Source organism: Pteropus vampyrus, unplaced genomic scaffold (assembly GCF_000151845.1).
Source record: "Pteropus vampyrus isolate Shadow unplaced genomic scaffold, Pvam_2.0 Scaffold415, whole genome shotgun sequence".
In the NCBI taxonomy this organism is placed as follows: Eukaryota; Metazoa; Chordata; class Mammalia; order Chiroptera; family Pteropodidae; genus Pteropus; species Pteropus vampyrus.
The window spans coordinates 230,239-252,010 of NW_011889196.1; the positions used below are offsets into that span (position 1 = coordinate 230,239).

At 52.1% G+C, this 21,772-nt stretch overlaps 1 protein-coding gene and 1 pseudogene across 1 annotated transcript in view; both read right to left on the bottom strand.

Moving 5' to 3' along the window:
• Nucleotides 1-115, bottom strand: LOC111731973 (annotated as a pseudogene).
• The window catches only part of DIP2C (disco interacting protein 2 homolog C), a 236,658-nt gene that overhangs the window by 81,008 nt on the left and 133,878 nt on the right, over nt 1-21,772 (bottom strand). The window contains exons 3-5 of the mRNA XM_023523799.1: nt 16,749-16,820; nt 15,040-15,207; nt 6,870-6,977 (exon numbers count right to left, since the gene is read on the bottom strand). Of these exons, the coding sequence (XP_023379567.1) occupies nt 6,870-6,977; nt 15,040-15,207; nt 16,749-16,820 (348 nt within the window). The remainder of the gene's footprint in view (nt 1-6,869; nt 6,978-15,039; nt 15,208-16,748; nt 16,821-21,772) is intronic.

Here is a 21,772-nt window from a genome sequence, read left to right on the forward strand (position 1 = left end):
TACAGCACCTGGTCTTCCTAGGTGGTCTCCCATCCAAGTACTAACCAGGCCTGACCCTGCTTAGCTTCCGAGATCAGACGGGATCGGGCTTGTTGAGGGTGGCATAGCCGTAGACAGATCTTTTCAAAGAAACAGCTTTTTGGCTTCTTTGATTTTCTTTATTGATTTCTGATGTTTTCAATTTCATTAGTTTTCCTCCAACTTTTATTATTTATTCTCTTCTTTGGATTTATTTTGCTCTTCCTAGTTTCCTTAGACTGAAGCTTAGATTACTGACTTTAGACTTTTCTTCTTTTCTAATATATGCATTCGGTGCTATAACTTTTGCCTCTAAGCAATGCTTGTGCAGCATCTCACAAATTTTGATCACTTGTATTTTTATTTTTTTAGTTCAAGATACTTTCAAATTTCCTCTATGACTTTTTCTTTGATCTACACTATTTAGAGCATGTTGCTTAATCTCCAAGTATTCTTTATGCAGATGTGAGTATCTATTCACCTTCGGTCCACCGAGGAGCTCCACATTTTTAAAATCCTTTTGGCATTTGATAAAACACTCTTTAATGCTATCTGCAATTTCTTACTTTTATTAAAAATGTGACAGTTGTCAAAAATGCACTAAAATATAAATGGAGATTGAACATGTTCACTTTCCACCTTATGGGCAACTTTATATAGACTTGAAAATTTTCTTCAGTTGTTTAGTAAAAGTGAAAGAGAAAGGGTTTTTTCCTGCCACAAGATATAATTTTTTTTTTTTAAATATAAACAAGCATAACTTACACCACCCTTCATCCTGGTTACTGCCCGATCGCTAGCATCTCCTCAAATTCTGTCTCGGAGCCCCATCTCTCTGCTCACATCATCCGTCCCCAACTGTGGGGCAGCGCTTTGCCCACCGACCTCAGCTCTGATGGATCGAAGACGGGTTGCTGATTTTCCATTCGTCAGGTTTTCTCTGGTGGTGAGGACTTTCATGCTTCCACGACACGCTGGCATGGAAACCAGTATTCATCCTCTATTCCATTTCGACTTTATTATCTTCTCAGTTCTCCTTTCTGTGGACTTACCAATATTCCTTTTCTAACTTTTTAAGTAAAATCCTTATTTCTTCAATTTCCAGGATCTCCGCTTACCTAATATAAATATTTTAGGCTATCAATTTCCAAGTACCATTTTGGTCCACTGCACGGATTTTGATTAATCACTTTTTCACCTTAAACACACAGGCTGCTGACAGGTCCCTGCTTCCAGCCAGGAACCCACCCCGCCCGGCCACGCCCCCCTAACTGTTCCTGGTACACCGACATCTCTGAAATGCACATCTGACTGCGCTGGTGTCTGTTTAAATGACCAGGCAAAGATACCCTGACTGGGTTCATTTTCATTAGCTTTGGACGAACAGACCTCACTGACCTGTCTTCACCGCATCCCCCACCTTTGCCCCAACTCCCGCACAACCTTGGCCCTGGAGAGCTCTGTGAAGAATGTCCCTTTGTGCTGGCAGCTTCTGTATCTGCAGTGCCCTGTGGAGGAGACTCTTGCCTAAAATGTGGCTAGTGAAACAGAAGAAAAGGAACTTAAATTTTCTTTAATTTTAATTGATGTAAACATAAAATGACCCATGTGGCTTTCGGCCACTGTGTTGGACAGTGCAGCTCTACGTGAACAGAGCCTGTCTTTCACGGGGAATCGTTAGTTGAGTATGTGGTCTGATTTGTACTTTCTTCTTACTCTAATGTAAGAAGAGTTTCTGATTTGTATTGGAATAAATAAATAATTGAGTTGTTCAGAGAGAAGACAGGTTATAAAGAATCACATTTAAATCAGTAAATTCAAGTTGAATAGAAGGAAAACCCTTCTCAACCTAGAAAATTAAACTTTAGCATCAAAGAAGAACTTGCTATAGGGTAAATAAACTCTTTAGAAGCAAACACAATATTTTCTACATTTTTGCCTTGCCTTCAGAGCACAGCAGAGTACTCAGCATACAAAATTATTTGCACATTTGTTGAATGAATACTAGGATACAAGTCTTTGTTCCCAGAAGCTAAACATTGTCATGAAACAGACTTTAAACTCTTGTCAGCATAAAATCAGCCTCAGGAATGAATTCAGATATACAAGTTTTTATTTCATGTTCTCTCTCAATTAAAAAAAAAATAATAAAATAAAGAACCAAATTTTTACAAGTCTCGTGACATTGATTCTGACTCAAAGAATGCTTTACGCTCTTAAAAATTGCTGACAACCCTTAAAAGTGTTTGCTTATGGGGGTACTACTTTGATATTTGCTGTATTAGAAAGTAAACTTTAAAAGTTTTGAAACACAGGACTTCACAGTCACAGTTTCACTAGCTGTCAGAACCCTAACCTCCCCTCATCAGGCAGCCTCTGGAAAAACCGACTGTACACTCGTGAAAAAATGAGAGCGAAAAGGGCAAGTAACAAGTGGGTGTTATTCTGAAGACAGTCTGACCTCACAGACATCCCTGCTGGGGTCGGGAGACCCCTGGGACCCCTGGGCGCCTCGAGCTCACCGTCCTGGTGGAGGACAGGGCTCCGTGACATTTTCCCTGGAGTGCGGGGGGAGGAGTCCGCACGGCTGACCTGAGAGGCAGCTGCCTTGTCCACGTGCACACACAACGTAACGTATCGTTTTTACTGCTAAGCTCATAAAAAGACAAACATATTGCGCTGCATTTTGGTTTTAATATTCTTTGTCATAGTCAGCCTTGCTTGGAAAGAAAAACAACACAAATCTCTAGGTTCTCTTTCCTAGGGTTTTCAGTTGGGGGAGGGGAAGGGAGTATTTAAAAATAGCTAGAGTTTCTAAAGCTCTAATTTAGACTTTATCAAGTAAAAATAATAAAGTGCCTAATATAGAGCTTGACATTTTCTAGATGCTCAGTAAACACCTGTTCGTGATTCATCCACTTTCCGAATCAAAGTTTCCAAACGAAGTTATGTACATAGAAGAGAGGGGCAAATGTCACCACGAACCCTGTGGAAGTTCATCACAGCGTCAGGCGGCAGGCTCAGGAACGAACGGAAAAATGGTGCCAGGAGAGGTTAAGTTTGAGGCTATACGGTTGACTAGATTGTTAATTAGGTCAATCATCTAAAAGATAATAAAATTACTTCTTGCTGATAAATGTTGGTCCTTGAAGCAACCAAAGGAACTCTACTGAAAATTAAGTGGTCAAAGAAATTTAGAAAGCAAAATTTCCTGAGGGCCACAAAACTCTTTTGAATGTCTTAAATCTTCTAAGCTGGCTCGGGAGAAAATAAACCAGAAAATCCTGAAACATGTACTCTGGTAACAAACTACAAGCTAAGGTTTCATACTGTGTTTTTAAGAACAATGTAAGAACACAGACATCATTACGACTAGATTATACTGATGACAGGACAGAGCACCGAGTGAGCCCTCACAGCAATCCACGGGCCCTTTTCTCCTTTCCTGTACGGTGGCTGCTGTGACATGCGTGTGTGTGTGGGGTGGGGGTGTTATAGAAAATGAGAACCCCAACTGAGATTTCACAAACGTGTGGAAAGGCTCAATGGATAGGTTGGTTGTACATGCAAATTAAGCAGTCATTATTCAGAACTGAGAGGAGTAAAAATTTTTGAAAAATAAAAGTGTATATGAAATTCATTTCCTGTGCCTTACATCAAGATCCCCAAGCCCCGGGCCACAGACCAGTACAGGTGCTGGACTGTTAGGACCTGGGCCACACAGCAGGAGGTGAACAGCGGGTCAGCAAGAGAAGCCTCATCTGTATTTGCAGCCGCTCCCCAGCGCCAGCATCACCGCCTCAGCTCCACCTCAGATCATCAGGCACTAGATTCTCATAGGAGCACCGGCCCCTGGCGCCAAAAAGTTTGAGGACCACTAACTTACATGACACTTCAAGGAATGTCTACATGAATTTCCATAGGGATTCTCTACATAGACAGTGAAGGGCTGAGGCAAACCCCCCAGCTCCAACCTACAAGCAGAGACCAGAGACCACCACCTACGCAGGTGCACCACCTGGACACCTCAGAGCCACCTGCTTCTCTCTCTCCCACAGCCCGATGCTACTTATCATATCTCAGCTCTCACTGGCACTGGCTCATCCCCTAAACACACACAGCCTCAGGCATCTGGGACTCCTCCCTTTCTAACCCCCACTCCCCAGTGCCACCTACCCAAATCATCTCCAAACCCGAACACTGCTCCGGTCATGCCCAAATCTCCAAATGGGGATCTTTCAGATAAAGTCCAAATTTCTGAGCATTGTATATGAAGATCTTAAAATCTGGCCCCTCCTACATAATTACTTGCTTTTCCCCAACTGTACTATGCTCTCATCTTCCGTCTGTCCATCCTTCCAAAACTTTTAACCAAGCAATATTTTAGGTGTTTGCATGCATGAATAAACAAAACAAAGACCCTTGTCTTTGTGGACCTCGCATTCCTAAGTAGATGGGTAAGCAGGTTATGGTTGATAGGTAATAAATGGAGAGATGATAGAAAGATGGATGATTGACAGGTAAATAGATAGATGGTTAAGAGACAGCTAACTAGATAGCTAGGTGACCGATACAGGTAGGCAGGCAGAGGACAGATGGATAGATTACTGACATAGGTAGAGAGAGAGATGACTGAAGGACAGATAGATAACGGACAGTGTCGGGGTGGGAAGTACAATGGAAACCAATGAACCAGGATGGGGAAGTGTAGGGACTGTGTATGAAGTGATGCAGAGCCTTTCCATTTTAACTGGGTGGTCAGAGAGTGCCTCGCAGGAGCCAGCACACCTGAGCAGAGCCCTGATGGGAGTGGGGAACCGGCAGTGTGTGTGCAAGGGGAGACGACGGGCAGAAGGGACAGGCAGTGCGAAGCCGCCCTCCGTTCTCCTCCTCAGTGTCCCCACAGCGGGGCGCTGGTCCCACAACCTCTTCCCCCCTCAAAGACCAGAGGTGACATGCACATGAGTGAGACGTACCTGAGGCCACCACCCCGGCTGCGTTAACCTCTCTCAGGCTTTCACTGTCTGACCACCTGTCCTTCCCACCCCCTAAAATAACCAGGAGTTGCAAAGCACCGTGCACCTTATCGAAGGCCATAGAAACATCAGGGTTTATCGTCCCCGACCTCTCACATGAGGAAACACCAACGGTGTAGGAAACCAACTGTGCTGGGGCCTGATTTCATCTCAATCTAAAAGGTAACACAGTTACAGGTTAGAAACGGACACAAGGTCTAATCTTCCACGTGCTAAGAAGCCAGATGACAGGGCCGGACGAAGCTAGACTGGCACCTGCTCTGACGAGCTACTCGCTGTGGGACCATCGACAATCATGTTCTTGCCTGAACTGTCATTTTCTCATCCATAGAATGAAAGTAAGACTACTTGACTACTTTCTTTGAGAACTGAAGATGCTGACAACAGTAAACGAGTCCACGTGTCTACTGTACGTGAATCTACGTGTCTCCGTGTATATGCGCATACCAAGTGTTAGCGCAGTATCAAGACAGAGGAGCTGGCAGGAGCCGCTCATGGCACGCTGACAGCACGATGTCTGTGCCCCTGCTGTCCCAATGATTCCAAAGGGCCCCTGAGACGCCTGAGTGAGATGGGCAGGCTCTCGACACGCACTGAGCATTGGCGTAGCTCCGAGGCACAAGGTAGAGCTGGGAACACACACCTGCTTTCACCCCACCCCACGAACCACCTCAGGCACTGAGCTCCTGAGAAGGCCGAGAGCCAGGGGCCGGCAGGAAGGCCGCACTGGGCCTTTCCCAGTTTCCCGAGTGCACCCTCCTCTTGTGCAGACACCGACACTGGATGCCGTAAAGTCTCCATCTTCCCGTTCTCCCCACAGAAAGGAGAGCGGGGCCAACGAGTCGGCAGATGGCTCCTGAGAGAGCACGACAGGGGGTCTGTCCTCATTAGCGGGAAGGTCAGAGGGATGTGGCCCCATCTAGCCCTGCTGTGAGCTGGCTGAGCTACTTTATCTCCTGTAGCCTTGGCCTCTGCTTTTGTGACATGAAAAGGTAGCAAGCACTTCACCTTTCGTTATGAAAAGGACATGACATCACATCTGTGGAAGTGGTATGCAAAACATAAAGCGATATACAGGTGTTACAGTTTAAACCATTAGCAGCAGCCCACACGTGTCCTGAACCATGTCCCAGCAACACTTACCGATAACATCCTTTTAAGAGGTATAGAGAAGCAGGGAAAAACAATCGTTATCTAGATCTTGAAAAAAAAATCTCGCAAAAAGTAATTAAAATATTAATCACAGTACACGTTTTCTGATGCTAAATTAGTGAAATAAATTCAAGCCAGCCAAGCCCAGGTGATGACTACAATAAAACGGAATTACCAAGACAGCATCATAAAACACAAGGGCAATAACAAACAGAACATAAACAGTTCTAAGGATTTTTCTTTAAACTGTACTTGGAAAACAGAAGTCACTAAGATTTAAAAAGAAAAAAAATCATACAAGCAACCAAGTTCATAAAAAGTACAACCAAACTGTTGAACAGTGACACCTAAAAGGAATGAGCGAAGTTCAGCTCCTGAGAAATTAGTTTTTAAATTACTATGAGATTCTAAATAGTAAACACTATCTTTAAAATGTGCAAGTAATTAACTATTTACAGAATTTCAGCGTGAACGCTAGAGAGAACATGTGACGAGACGGGACGCTGTCGTCTGTGGGTCACACACGGAGCGGCACATTCGGACTTGCTGCGGTCCCGCCTCACACGCACGCAGCCGCTGCAGACACGCGCCCACTCGTCCACGTCAGCACCTCAATACCACAGACCATGGCGTCAGAGACCTCGCGTCACTCTGGTACCTTACCCGACCGGTAGCGCTCATCTCGTGACCCTGAGGACCTTCGGCGGTGGTAGCGGGAGGAGGAAGGAGTGACCGGGGCCCGGCGCTCTGGCGGCAAAGCTTGGTCCACCCCTGGGGTAAGGGAAACAGCAACGTAAGGTGAGGCTGTACGTGGCAGCTGGCGTCAACTTACTCTGTGCACAGGTGCCCTGGCAGGTCACAGCCTCATACCCACAGCCCATACCCACAGCCCAGCCGGGGCTCGCGTGGGAGAGGGTGCGGGCCAGGCGACGGATGACGAGGCTGAGGAGAGGTGACCAGCAGGGCACCGTGGCCCTTAGAAACGGCACAGGCTCCTGCTCACTGCACTTGTCTGAGGAGTCACGGGGAGAGACGTAAACTTGGGCACAAGCAACGCTGACATCTTCGGGGTTGGATAAAAAAATAATGGAGCTCGAAGCACAGAACCAAGTTATGGTCTTTTTCACATAACAAACATATAGAGAGAATTAAAAAGTACTTAAGAAAACTTAAGATTACATTTATCAATGCTAACTTTCAAATAAATCTCCCAGTTTATTTCAACAACAGAATTCAGGTAACAAGAATTAAGCATAAACGTCCATCTTTGTTCAGTCCAAATTTCTAAGTCTCCGGAACCTTACTACATTTAAAGGTAAGTAACGAACAGATGAACCCAAAATGCTGATGTTGTCAGGTAAAATGACCTGATGGGTACGAGTCCACAGTGGCCTGAACCTGGCGACCACAGTACCTCCCATACTTCAGAACTAGAGCATCCAGAGCACCGCCTGGACAAAATGCATCCCGCGGGACAGACGTAGCCGCCACAGCTCAGGGGTGTAGACGTGGGGGCACTGAGCACGCAGCACGAGCTGCTGCTGCTGCTTCCTCAGAAAAGGACCGGTAAGCGATGCCTGGTAGGACGTGAACCGGAGACCACAGCCTTAACACAGCCCTGTTCAGCCCTGGTTCTCAGGATGACTCCAGGGGCGTGACTCATCACCTGCGACAATCTCGCTCTTGGAGTTTCCTTCTGCTCTCATGCTGGCTGGCTGGCCAGATTCTAAGCAAAATTATCTGTAAATTTGAAATTTTACTTGTATATTTATTTGAAAATTATTTGCCTTTCATGCCGATTACTGCTGCTGAGAGGTGAAGTGTCATTCTGCTGCTGTAATCTTTACGTAAAAGCTGTTTTTCTCTCTTTTCTTGTCAGCTTCACGATTTCTTCCTCATTCCCCACGGGTGCTGCCGGCAGTGCTGAGCTCCGTGGCAGGCCCCCAGGTCTGTGCCCAGCAGGTCTCCCACCTGGGCGGCTCCATCCACCCAGAGAGGAGGCCTCCCGTCTCCTGTGCCGTGTTTGCACCCAGGGCCAGAGCTGTCCTCGCCCCGAGGGTGCACGTTTAGTGCCTTGGTGTTCCGTGCACCGGGCGTCCATTTCTCCAGGGAGTACCCTCTCTGGGGAGCGGGGGCACGGGTCACCACTTCCCGGATGCTGAGCCCCCTCGGCGAGCGAGGAGCCTCACACATCACGGAGACATGTCACCGCTTCTCTCCCCTTCTCCTGGCCGGGGGCTCACTCATGTCCTGGTGCAGTTCTGGGAAGAACAGCCAAATGGACACTTTCGTGAGGCCAAGGTTACACAGCACTCAACTGGTATGTGCACCTAATGGTTCTCTTTCAACCGCAGTGGCTTATTCAAACCTGCTTCCCAGACGGGCTTTGACCTTGACCCCTTCTAGGCCCCCAGGTGGGAGGTACACGGTCCTGACACACGCGTACCCTCTACGCAGACAGGTGGCTCATGCTCACCTGTGTGTGGACCCCGCCTGTCTGTCCTGGAAAGCTAACAAGCACACAAACAGCATCAACATTTGCAATCCCAGGCTGAAACATGGAGTTTACAACGCAAGTTCTGAAAAGAAACAAATTTGACAAAAGGAGAATAGCTTCAACAGGTCACAGTGACAAGACGTTAAAAGACACTAAAAGTGAGCATGTCCACTCCTTAACTTGCATCTGACCTCCCTGTGAGTGAAATCTGAGGTGGCTAAAGCTGCGTTCTGAGAAAAAGCCATCAGTCAAACATGCGACTCTAAAGTAGAGTTCCACATCACCGCAGGGGTGCCCGGAGCGACAGCAGAGGGTCCGGCTGGTCGCATGCCACAGGACGTGGCCAAGCACTGCTGCTGGGATGGGCCCCTTCCCGGTGACGCTGACGCACGGGGAATCAGTAATGCTGAGCCACGTAACCATGGCTCAGAATTTGGCGTCGTTGAAGTCTGGCATTCACACCACATCTCGGGAAAGCTGCAGACCAACCAGAGGGTGACCAGTCCCAGGATGACAGAGACCCCGGCTGGGTGAGTAGCTGTCCGAAAACACGGAAGCCAGGCAACAAAAATTAGCCCACCTCAGGTGACACATGACGAAGCTCAAGATGGGCTCCTTCCCGCACGACAGGGACCAGCAGTACATGCCAGGCGCTGGCCCGGCTGCAGAGCCCCCCGGGGACCAAGGGGGACAGCTCCAGGGACAACCTATGCCTCGGGCCTGTTTCCCACCTTTAGACAGAACTGAGAAGAGCGACTGGCACATGACTGCACTGGCGTCGGCGCTGTATCTCTGCGTCATTCACTGACACACCCCCCAGACGCAGGCGCTGGGGCTGCTGCCATCCTATGTGGAAGTGTGGGCCCCGATCTGGGCTTTTGCCTCCAGCCAGACCCACCTCGAGCAGCATTTAAACATTTGGTCCTAACTGCCCTTCCTTTTGCGATGGGTGTCCTCCCCTACCTGCCGCGCCCCCCCCCCCCCCCCGCCCCCGGTGCTTCCAGGCACCGTCATCACTTGAGACAGAGGCCCTGTGCTATTCCATGCCACGTGCCGGTGCAGTAACTATGTTACGTGGCCTGGCCTCTCACAGGCAAATACTGCCTGCTGTCCCTGTTGGCCCCCGGGCCTCTCGCATCCCATCCGTCCCCACTTCATCCGAGGCAAGGCTCTGCCTCACCCATGTTCCTTCCCTGTGCCTTGTCAGCAGAAAATGGAGCCCAGACCCCTTCACGTGACCCTCTGTCTCCCGCACCCACCCACCCTCTGCCCGCCGCCTCTGCCACTCGGGCCACCATGGCTCAGACGAGCAGAATGGTCACTTGGCCTGAGCTCTGCCCTGTCTTGTCACACTCCATCCTCCAAACACTCTGTCCCTCCAGATGTGGAAACCTTGTTCAAGACCAAGGGGTTTTTATTAGACCTACAGTCATTTCTAACAGGTGACTGAGAAGGATCCCCCAAGACGATTCCTCACCACGCAGTTGTCCCTAAACACCAACCAACGTCTGATTATTAAGTGTAGTCACTTCATTAATGAAGGCAAACCAGACCCTGGATACCAGTGACTCTCTCTCTCCTGAGGACAAGGAACAGTGGTCATCGCTTGACACAGCACTGAGCACAGGCCACACTTGGAGCCCAGACACGTGGCTATTCTAGAAAAAAGTCAGGGTTTCTATATTCAAACAGTAACACAACACCGAAAAATCTAGGTTTTCAGCACGGTTTGGGGTAAGTGGAGGGCGAGGTGACGGGGACACAGCACATGGACCCTCAGCCTTGCCCCACCAGGTGTGGGCAGCTGCGTTGACACGTCCCGCGGGAGTGACTCTGGCTCCCCGGGCCCTCACGAAGCCCACGCCTCTCCTGACCTCCTCACATCCGGCGTCCGCACGGCCCCCAGGCACCCTGGGCTCTGGGCCGTGGTGAAACCTCCCATTTCTCCACACTTCAAGTCTGTCCACAAACACCTTCTGAAAGGCCTGCCGTCCCGCGCACCCAATGACACGCCTCCACGGAAGCAGCACCACCTATGGGTGTGACCAAACACGCAGAAGCACACAGCATGACCGCCGTGCGTGAGGTGTGAGGGTCCAGGGTCACAGGCATGACGACACCACGGAATGGGCAGCTAGGAACCCCATCAGATGGGATCCCCCCCCCAGCGGTGCAGCCAGCTCCCGCTCCTGCTGCTGCTGCCACTAGCCCGCCCTTCGTGAGCACAGACCTCTAACAGCACGAGCCGCTACCCCTTCCCAGGAAAACACGGTCGCCTGATCAGGGACTCGACCGGGAAGCGTGTGAATCACCTGGGAGCCCTCTGGTGGCCGTGTGCATTTGCACCGCGGCCTGCGTCATGACACTGGTCTTCGCTCGTCGGAGACATGAGCTCAGAAGGCAGAGTGCGCACGTGGTCAGGGTTGAGGCGTCGTGTTTGTGCAAACACGTGCCAGTGCCAAAGCCAGTGTCACTGTGTGGTGGACGCACAGCAACCCCATGGCCAGCTACCCAGACTCCAGAGGTGTCACATGGGAGCGGCCTGGCTACGTTCCCAGTTAACTGCGTACATGAGGGGTGGAGAATCTGACGGTGATGTGCCACCAAAAATGACAAGACAGTCATCTGATCAAACAGCCGCCTGCAGAAAACTAGGAACATCCCTTAGGTCACAGGGAGCAGCAAACTGCACGAGGCCTGGGCCCACGGCTCACCTACGACACAGGTGATCCGTCCTGAGCGGATGAAAGCTCATCCCTGGTTGGAATTCAGTGTCAGGAGGGCCATGCTAAAAATTCATGTTACGCCAGAGAGGGACGATATTTGGGCACGGGGAGCGTTGCCATTCCACTGAGAGGCGACCACGATTCAAACACTTAGGTTCCTCTGTCTGGGACTTGACCCTGCATCTTACGCCCCCACCCGTCTTAAATGAACAGCACAGTGGGACAGGACTCCTGGCACAGGACACGGGCCCCCACCGTCCCGGTCAGGATGGCCAAACACCGAGCCGTGCCTGGGGAGACTGGATCTTGTGGCAGAAAGAAGATACGGACCGGACTGTGTGCCCGGCATCGGAGGAGCGCGAAGGCTCTCAATCTAAAGGGAACGGTCAGAGTGACTGACCACCCTGGAGAAGGCTGCCATCAGCTTCACCTCCCAAAGAGCGCGGAACACGCTGGTACGCGACTCAGGTGAGGACGTTCCTCATCTCGGAGGCCAAAGCGCAACACTCACAAACGTGTCTATAGACGACAGGCCACCCCCACGACCCCACGGGAGAGTCTGCAGGGGGGCCAGGCAGCCCCCGGGAACACAGGTCCTCCTGAGGACAGGAGTACAGGACAGCACCTCTTCAGTGACAGTGCTGAGATCTGGGATTAGTAATATTGAGCCGGCGGAAATGAGCAGAGGGCAAAACCATTTCATCCTTCAGTCCTTCAGACGTGGACACCGCCAGCAGCACCTGATGCACTGTCTGGCATTTAAACTTATCCACATCAGGAACTGCGATGGAACTGAGACCGCGGGGAGCATCCGTCTGCCGGTGCGCATCGGGCACCACCAGGGGGCGCCCGGCTCCCCGCATCCCTGGCTGGCTCTCCGCACTCCCTCGTGTCCTCAGGTAAGCACACGCGCTGGCTGCTCAGGGGCCACACGGGAACGTGTGGCAGTGGTAACTAGAGCTGCCCGCCAGCACATGTACCTTGAGCTGGCCCAGGCTCCCGCGCCAGTCCATCAGATGCAGACAGTTCCCGTCGGTCTGCCCAGTTCATCTTTCAGCAAGCGTCTGCCGAGTACCCACCACCGTGGGGAGGAGACGGCACTGTGGGCTAGCTGGGTCTTGGGACAGTCACCCACAGCGACCCATCCGCAGTGCTGAGTGCTCCAGAAGTGGATGCCGTGACCAACGGGCCAGATGGCCTGTCCCACCCAGAGTGACCAGGGAAGGAATCCGTGTAGAAGTGACACTTGAACTGAGCTTCAAACGACGTGCAGGGGCAGGCAGAGAGCCCAGCGCGTGCCCAACTGTCACGGGAAACTGCATGAACATCCGACGACATCGGGCTAAAGGCCGGCCAGGCCGCCGTTTGCGAGACCCTGCAGACACAGACCAGGCCCCGGCAGCACCAGACGTGGACAGAGAAAGGCGCTCTGCCCAGGAGCCAGGGCAGGCCTGCCGCCGAGGCTGAACCTTTTGGTCCCACAACCGACTCCGGGGCTGCATGATAGACAGAACTGCCCACTAGTCACCTCAGACGAGTCCCCCAGAGTGCCACAACTGCTCGATCATGGCAAATCCTGTGACAGCGCAGAGCCATCTGGCTACCGAAAAAAAGCCACGCTGGGCTTGGAGACAGCGCCCACGCAGGCCGGTCATCGTGGGGGTGGCAGGTGGGCAGTCGCACAGAAAGCCAGGCCCAGCCACCCACACGTGGGGAAACCGGGCACTGCATGCAGGCACAGAGAGAGCCACTGGATCTCACTGCCTCTCGTCGCCAGGGCCCCGTCCCGACGGCGTGGAGGCTCGGCTGTGAGAGTCGACGCAGTGTTAAGATATTCCTGGACAGTGAAGTTTAATCTCTCTTTTTCCGAGTTTTATGAGGTTTAGAGATTAATGAGATGATTCTGAAAGACGCCGCATAGCCAAAAACTGCAAGAGCACCAGGACCGGACGAGAACCTTCCCTAAACACATTTTCTCTTTGACGGTGATCCCCCACATGTGCTTTCTGACCCTTTCCTTCACTGAATACATGACGTTCAGTTTTCTCTGTGGCTTCAGGGACACTTTCTGTCACTTAGGTTTAGGCAAGCATCCAACACACGCTCGCTGAAGATGTGTACCTTCCGGGGAAGCTGAGTCACACCACATATTCCGTGACAGTCACTCACCGCTGAGCAGAACAAAACCAGGAACCCACCTGCCCCAGGGACGGCCTTGGCAGCGCCGAAGCGAGCTACCTATTGGTTTCTGCCGAGCGCCTGAGCAAGTCGCTTTAACTCATAGTCATTCGCAGGTCTTGAAAAAACATCTGGGAAATATTTTTAGAATACTTTCTAAAGAAGTCTTAGAATTTTCTCTGATAGATAAAAATAATGTGGAAAAAAAAAAGAGGGTTCACCAGAACACGAACCCCTTACAGGAAAGCGCACGGCAGGACAAGGGCAGCTGGCGAAGAGGACGTGAGGCACAAAGGTCCTGCACCAAGGGGACGGCCCCCGAGCCCGAGCCCATGCGGGAAGTCTCGGGTCAGGCCAGCTGCTCTCCCGCCGCCGCCCAGACCGAGTTTGGTGCGAGAGGCTGTCCGCCCGCACTTCCCAGAAACCAAGACAGAGGCAAGCGTGGCACAGCTGGTGGGGCCTCCGCCCCGGGGGAGGGGGCCCGGGCCGTCAGAGCAGCGTCCCCAAGCAGGCTCTCAGCCTCACAGTCCCGCCAGGCGCCGGAGGCTCCTGGGATTGTGCAAAGGACCCCACAGCTAACGCCTGACTCCACCACCCACCAACTCTCCCTCCTCCCACAAGGGTGTCACACGCCCATCAGCAAGCAGCTGTGGGGGTGGGGTGGGGGGGGCAGCCACAGCTGGGTGACCAGGTCGCATGCCCCTCCTGAGATCATGGAGCCCAACTGTAACATTAAAGCTCATCTACGTTTTGTGCATGATTTTCCAACAGTGCCTTTTGAGATAAAACCCTTAAGATAAGCCTAAAACTTACAAGTGCGTGTTTTCTCATTCTAGGGAAAGGTGTAGGGAACTGGACTTTCAGGCTCTGTGCATCTAAAGCTTTGTCACCTCGACCGCTCTGACCTGGGGGGGGGTCATTACTCTGAGGGTACACTCTGTGGGTAACTGCTACAATTTCTCTCTCAAACCCATAAGTCTGCCCCTGGGGACAGGGCTGTGACGGCTGTAGCTCCTGGTCCCTTTGGCAGACGCCAGCGGCCAGGACCTGCTGGTCCCTCCTTTGCCAAGCTCTCTGGCTACGAGACAAAGGTCGGTGGAAGACCAACAATTTCAAGAAGAATTTTAGCATCTATCACGCGTCCTTCTTTCTCGAGTGTTTTTACGTGGTGCCCCGGCTGGGAAAATGGGGCTGTGAAAACGGTGCGTTCCGTTCTAACAGAAAACACTCAGAACTGGCCCTGAGCCAGCGGGACGGCAGCAGTGCGGGGCCCCCGGCAGCCCCCGTGAGCGCGTCTGCAGGACGGGGCGCACGCACGGGACCCCGGATCCCAGCACGAAGCCCTGGAGCTGTGCCTGCAATGGTGCCGGGTGACGGTCCACCTCACACGCGTCCCCGCCGGGGGGCTTCTCTCTCAGAAAAGTGCGCTCACCGAAACGAAAGTAAAACAGAGGCCGGTTTCCTGCAGTGCTGGCCGCACGCTCCCTGCCGGCGGCTTCTCGGATGTCGCACACCCCGATGTGGCTGGAGTGTGGCGGTCTCCTCGGGGCGCCTTCACTGTGCTGCAGTCTGCACCGGGCCACCGCAGCTCCATTCGCTGCTGTAACAAGTTGAAAAAAAACTAATTAATTCAAACTTTAGTTTTTTTTAAATTTGTTACAGCGCTGAGCAGAGCCGCGGACCCCACGCAGAACAGCACAAAGCCCCACAGGGCCACACACCACAGGGCGCCCTGAGCGCCCAGCCAGCACGGCCGGCCCCGTTCTCGGCACCGCGGCTGGACGGCCACCTGCCGGGAGCTGCTTCTGTTTCACTCTCGTTTGGTAAGGCCCAGAAGCGGAAACCTGACACTGTCCAGAGCCTACGGTCAGCCTGCCAGCCATCCTCCGAGACGTGAAGGGGTGCCTGCCCAAAGGGACTCAGAGTGATGGCCGTGAGGACTGCCGTCACCATGCCGCTCTGCTGGAGGATGAGAGAAGGGGAAGGGGGTCCACTGTCTAGTCATTTGCCCACACTTGCTCCTAGGGCATTCCACACACGGGCGCCAGCCCACCAAAAACTGGCTCGTTTTTAATTTACTCGGCTGGAACCTTGCTTCTTCCCCTTACAAGCCAGATGCAGCTACGCCAGCCTGCACAGCCGCTCTTCCTCTGTGTTAGGTCCCTTCAGACTGAAGGGAAGAAAGAAGGACACACGGAACAAAACTATAAACACAGCAGAAACCCAATACACGAACCTAGTGTCTGGACCGTGAGCCCCAGCACATACTCACGCCAGCAGAGCGCTGCTGGCATGTCACAGCCTGGAGCGCAGGAGGGACGGAACTGGGGGGCCGCACCGTGCGCCTGAGACTTAACTGTTCCCCAGCAGAAGCATCTGAGCAGCTTTAAAGGTTTCGTTTCACCAGTAAGAACGGTGGGGGCCGGGCGGCACCTGCAGCCCTGACGCGGCCATGCTTCCTCCTGGAGCATTGGCTGCGAGACCCTCCCAAAGCCTAGGCACTGCCAAGGTCAGCCCGGACCACACCAAGGTGTGGGAGCTGCAGCCTGGCAGCACTTTATTTCCTGGAACGGGCAGAACCCGGCTCACATGCGGAGAGGTTCCACAAACCCGGACACGTGAAAACGCTGGAGCGAAACGGACTCCACGGTGGGGAATAGGCCAAAACCAGGTACAATCGCATTTCAAAACACACCGACCTTTACGATTTTGTAACTCCAGGCAGGATATTACATCATTTCCCAGATTTCTAGGTTTGCCTTGACCCCCAAGGACACCAATAAAAACCCTGGCTTGGTTTAAACCATAAGTAACAGCAATGATTTTTAACTCACTACATCAAAAGTCTAGCTCCTATATTTTTTATGAGTATAGCATTTTGAAGTAATCAACCACATTATTGCCCTCTACAGATGAAATACCTATTAAATTGACCAGGCACACTTATAGAAAGCCGTGCGTCTTGTGGGTTCACAAAATATATGTGCAGTCGCATGAAGGGATGGATGTGGCCAGTCCACGTCAGAAGCACGGTCTTCACCGGGTCAGGGACTAAGGAAGGGTTTGCGATGACTTGTTTCTCTTGCGTGTGGCAGTTCACTTACAACCAGACAACGTGTGTTACCGTTAAGGTTTACGTACTCGGAGGCTGGGGCAGATAGGCTCCAATGAGCTTCGACCTCTTCTTTTCATACCCTTTTTGTGTGATGTCACCTGTAAGAGAAGGAGAGAGATTCAGAACAGTCCCCACGGGTAGAGCTGATCACTCAATGGCACTGAAGACGACATACAGTTACAGCTGTCTGTGTCCTCTGCTTGCCTTATAATTTAAAAGAAGGCACTTTACATCCTTCACCTTGACTTCTTCCCCTGCCCTCAAACAAACATACGTTGTAGCTTATGTCATGTAAAAACCCTTGGCCACACACAGGCTGGCTCCCCCTGCCCCGCTCGCGAGGTACCAGCTCTGGTGGGGTCCGGAACGACTGTGCAGGTGTCTGCGCCACAGGCAGCCACCCCAAACCATCACTGATCAGCACACATCGTCATTAAGGAGCCTTAATCAGGCATGTCGGTACCAAGGACCTCGAACTGCTAGGGTGCTATTGAAAATAAGTGACTTAGACCAAATGAAAACATCAAGTAAACAAAGCGAAAGAACATGAGACCCATGGAAATCCAAAATGTGAGAGAAGGTACTTGTCGGTAAGACACGAATTAAAACGTTAGACGCGTAGATTCACATACGGACGGGCAGAGACGTCACCAGTACGCTGACTTTCCTCCTCAGTGCTGAGTACACAAGACAAGACGCCTTTGTGACACACCACGGCCCTTCCCAGTTACGAGCGCGAATGCCCACAAAATACTGATTCTGTCCTTGAAGTTTTTAGAATTTGCTTTTTTCCCCCTAATATTCTGATCAAAGCATCATTCCGAGAAGAGCCAAGAGAGCCAAGTTTGAGTAAAAATACAGCAGACACGTGAAAAGTTACCGAGTCATACGTGAATTGGTAAATGTGCGTTTTCTAGTGGTGGATGCTCTCTAGACTTGACCAGACCACGCAGTGCCCTCGGTGTCTAACGTCTGACGCTTGACCGGGGCTCGCTGTGGAGCCATAAACACACGGCTTGCTTTCAAACGTGAGCCGCGAACAGGACGACGTGGAGCACACGCCTGCGCTCAGCTGGGAGCACGCTGGATGCTAGCCTACGTGGCTGGCCACGGTCAGTGCGTGGATAGCCTCCCACACCCTGCCCCATGTCGGCCACGCGACCGAAGCACCCGCGTGCACATGCACACCTGCGACGGCGTTGCAAAGGGCCAGGGAACGGGGAGCAAATGCACGAGACGCTGGCTGGTACGGGCCCTCACGTCGCCCCCTTCTCTCCTGCCCTTTTCCTGTTTAGAGAAAGCAGCGCGGCTCGCTGCCAGCGTTCGTTCAGCATCACGCACAGGACGCTGCGTTTTCTAGGACTTGACGTTTTCAGCGAGGGACTCACTGAAACTAGAATGCTGTAAATAGAATAATGACATTTGTTTCCAAAGATTATTGATACACTAAAGCGGTGCATCGTAGAATTTGGGGGTGAGATCAAGAAGTAATCTCCTAGTTATCTCGGGGTAAACGCTGCAGCCACAAGTGCCACCAGCCAGTATTCTCGGGGCCAACGAGAAATGGGCTAGATGACCACTAACCCTGTACCATCTCAAGACAGAGGAAGACAACTGCAGCCCATCCTCTTAGCCCCTCAAGACCCCCGAGAAGATGGCTGCCCCAGCCTCCCTAGCCATTCGCTGTCCTCCAGTGCATGTCCCTGACCAGTCTCGGGAACTGACAAAACTATGGAGGGCGAGTGGGTGGGTCGCCGTCCACGAGTACATGGTGGCCTCTGATCTGAGAGGCTCCTGTGCACTGGCTGACACCGCTGCTCCTTTCCCAGCCATCCCCTAGCCACCTGGTACTTAGGGCATCTCCCGGGGGCTTCACACACGTCCACAGTCAAGTCCAACCTGTTTCAGTTTGTTCTGCACCCAAGCTTGGCTCGGGCTCTAGAAATCTCCCAGGTGAAGTCTGAGCACTCTCTGTGGGGCAGGCCGTCACACACTCCCCTGAACTCCGGCTGAGTCGTCTTATGCTGGGAAACTCCGACTGTTAAGACCTTGAGTGTAAGGGAAACAAGGGCTTTTCCCAAGAAACCATGAGTCTCTTGAGGCAGAGAGGTTAGTGTGGCCTGTCCTACGCGTGACAACCCCTTAGTCCCTATGGCAGCTGATGGCACAGGTAAGAAGCTGAGGCACCAAAAGGGCTTATGCTTTTCGCTCAAGACCCCAGATCTAAAAAGAAAACAAAGCCTGTCCAAGTCTAAAGCCTTGCCCACTGAAACCACGCCCAGAATCTACACCTCCAGCGGTCAGCATCTCGCCACCTGGACGTCCTGCCCAGCTCCACTAGCCCAGGATGCCCTCTTCTCAGGGACAACCTCGCACGTGCTGCAGCCTGCTGTCACCTCCCAGAACCGGCCCAGCCCAGTGACACCACGGTGGCTGGGCTCCCCCTGGTCACAGTGGTGGTCTTCCCAGGAGGCCATGGGTCCCGCGTGGCTCATTCTCAACACCAGGTTGTGACGTCTTTGCGAATCGCTGTCCTCGGACTGCATCCCGACCCCTGCTATGTCACAACTAGGGCTGCATGTTGATGGGTTTAGTCACACAAGCGAGCAGCAGACACAGTGTCGCAGCGTGACCAGTAAACGACCGGACAAACGCATCTGTAAGGAGGGCAAACACGGGCGACGGCTTATGCTTAGCGGAAGGGCGGCGGGGGGATCGGTGATGAATGCACGGTCCCTGTAAGTCAGCAGCTTGGGTGTGACTCAAAAAGGATCCAGCGCCTGTGACAGGGGACCAGGTTCACTCAGGCACCATGAGCGTCAGGGTTAAAATGCCCTTGCTACGTTGTGTTTCCCATGGAGAAAGTCTGGGTATTTTTAACTCTGGGTCCAACAGACAAGGCTTACTGCAAACTGACAAGCAAACTTCCAGCAGGGGCACTTACGTTCTACCCTTTGTTCTGGGGAGAGCAATGAGGTTTTTGTGCTGATACAATAACGAAGACAGATAAGAGAGAGAGCGAGATGGTAGCTACAGATCGATGATGGTAAATAGATGACTGACAGATGACAGATATAGAAGGTGATAGGTAAAAGACAAACAGATACAGATAAGTGAATAGGACAGATGTAGATAATAGGTACACGGACAGAAGCTGGCTGGCTTCACACACCACTCCATCCACCCAGAATGCCTCCTTGGTTTCTGTCTGAGGTTGACCTACAATCAGCGCCATGGTGTCACCATGGAAACGCACGGTGCTTCTCTTTCACTTTGTCAAGTTCGGGCTGCAGGATGGATTAGCTGCACCTCTCTCCTCGCCTTGGACCTGAAAGGAGCACAGTCCTCAGTGTGAACCGTGTAACCTCAGGGGGAAGGTCTCAGAGGAGGACACAGCATGCCAGGCCCTATCTCTAAGCGAGGACGCATCTAACACTTCCCGTCCTATGATGGCTGTCCCCTGGCTCACGGCAGGTTGATTAGTGCTCTCTCAGCCTGGAAGCCAAAAGAGCACCATCAACAAAGGGTTCAGCTCACCCCGATGCCACGTCTACACAATTTTGCCCTTGAAAAGCAGCTGCTGACGTTAGAAGATGCGACCACAGGATCTAGTTTTTCCATAAAATTCCAAAGAGCGTACTTTCCATGCTGAATACTCAAGACGGCCATTTAGCTCCTTTCCATCTTAGAAATAAAACTGAGGAACAGAAAAGTAAGTGCAAATATTCTTGGTAACTATAGTGAGAAATAAAACAGGTCTTTCGAAACACTTTCCACTTTATGAAAAGTTTGTTAAGTTCCATAAGACTACGAATTTCAGCAGCAGAAATAAAACTGTCACGTGTTCAGTTACAGTTACACACAAAGCATAAATTTAAAATGAAAACGCAAGTAAAGTGAAACCACCAGCAGGTGAGTGAATCACATGCTGAGGCAGAGAGGTCATTCTCCCCCGCCCCCCAAAAGGAATTCTCTCTCCCCCATACTGGAGTCTGGAGCTCGTGTAAAACCTGAGGCTTAGAGACGAGGAGGGACGGCGGGCGCAGCACATGCACGAGTGAAGGCGGGCCGTGCCGCACGTCCCCTGGTCCTCCACCTCGGCCTCATTCTGGAAAAGTCAGGCCCAGAGCTCGTGGTCTCCGAGAGACGCAGCGCCCTGCTAGGAGCCGAGGAGCCCGGCTGTGCCAGGATCGCCTCTGGGTGAACGGACGGGCCTCACGGGGCTGGCTTCCATTCTGGTGCCAGCGGTTTGTTACTTAACGCTGGAATGAATGCTGCATATAGCGAAGCCATCATCTCCATGTTTGGAAGTGTATGGCTGTCAGGAGCCCTCTCCTCAGGCTGATGGCTTTATAAGGCTGGGAGGCACCCTGGGAGGCGTGTTCCCTCTCGTCCTGCTGCTGGAGGCACAGCCATCAGCTCCGCGCAGGCTTGCTTTGTGCAGACTATGACATCCAGGCAAGTACCCACCCACCAGGGGACTGGGAGCAGGCAGACCTGGGGCCTCTCCTCCTCTGAGCACAAGCGGGGACCCACAATGGCAGACTTCTTGGGGTCTCACTTTTCTCACTGATAAAATATCAACAGCACACCTGTTACCATCTATACCTGAAAGATCACACACAGAAAGTGAAATGTTTCAGGAAGCAGGCAGAGCACCCAACAAGGACCACCAGCACCCAGCACACGTTCAAACGTGTGATCAACACTAGGGCCCCAGCCTCCAGGCTGGACAGGAGGACGTGTACAGATGGCCTTGCCCATGTGCTAGCAGGTCATGCGCAGAAAGAAGCCAGAGGGGACGACAGCGATGGCCCTCCAGGGTGGGAGGCCAAAGACAGACAGGCTCCAGGGGTGTCACAAATCCCGAGGAAAGCCGTCCGCCTGCTTTTCGTCCCTTCTGCATCGCCAAAAAGCCCCTGCAGCCTGAGACATCCCATCCCACCCCACGCCCTCTCTCCACTTGAGCCCTGATCTCACGAAAGGCTGTCGTGACCTGGAGCCTGAGGCCACTCAGCGCCATCGGGACTGACAGCAGACTCGGCCGCCC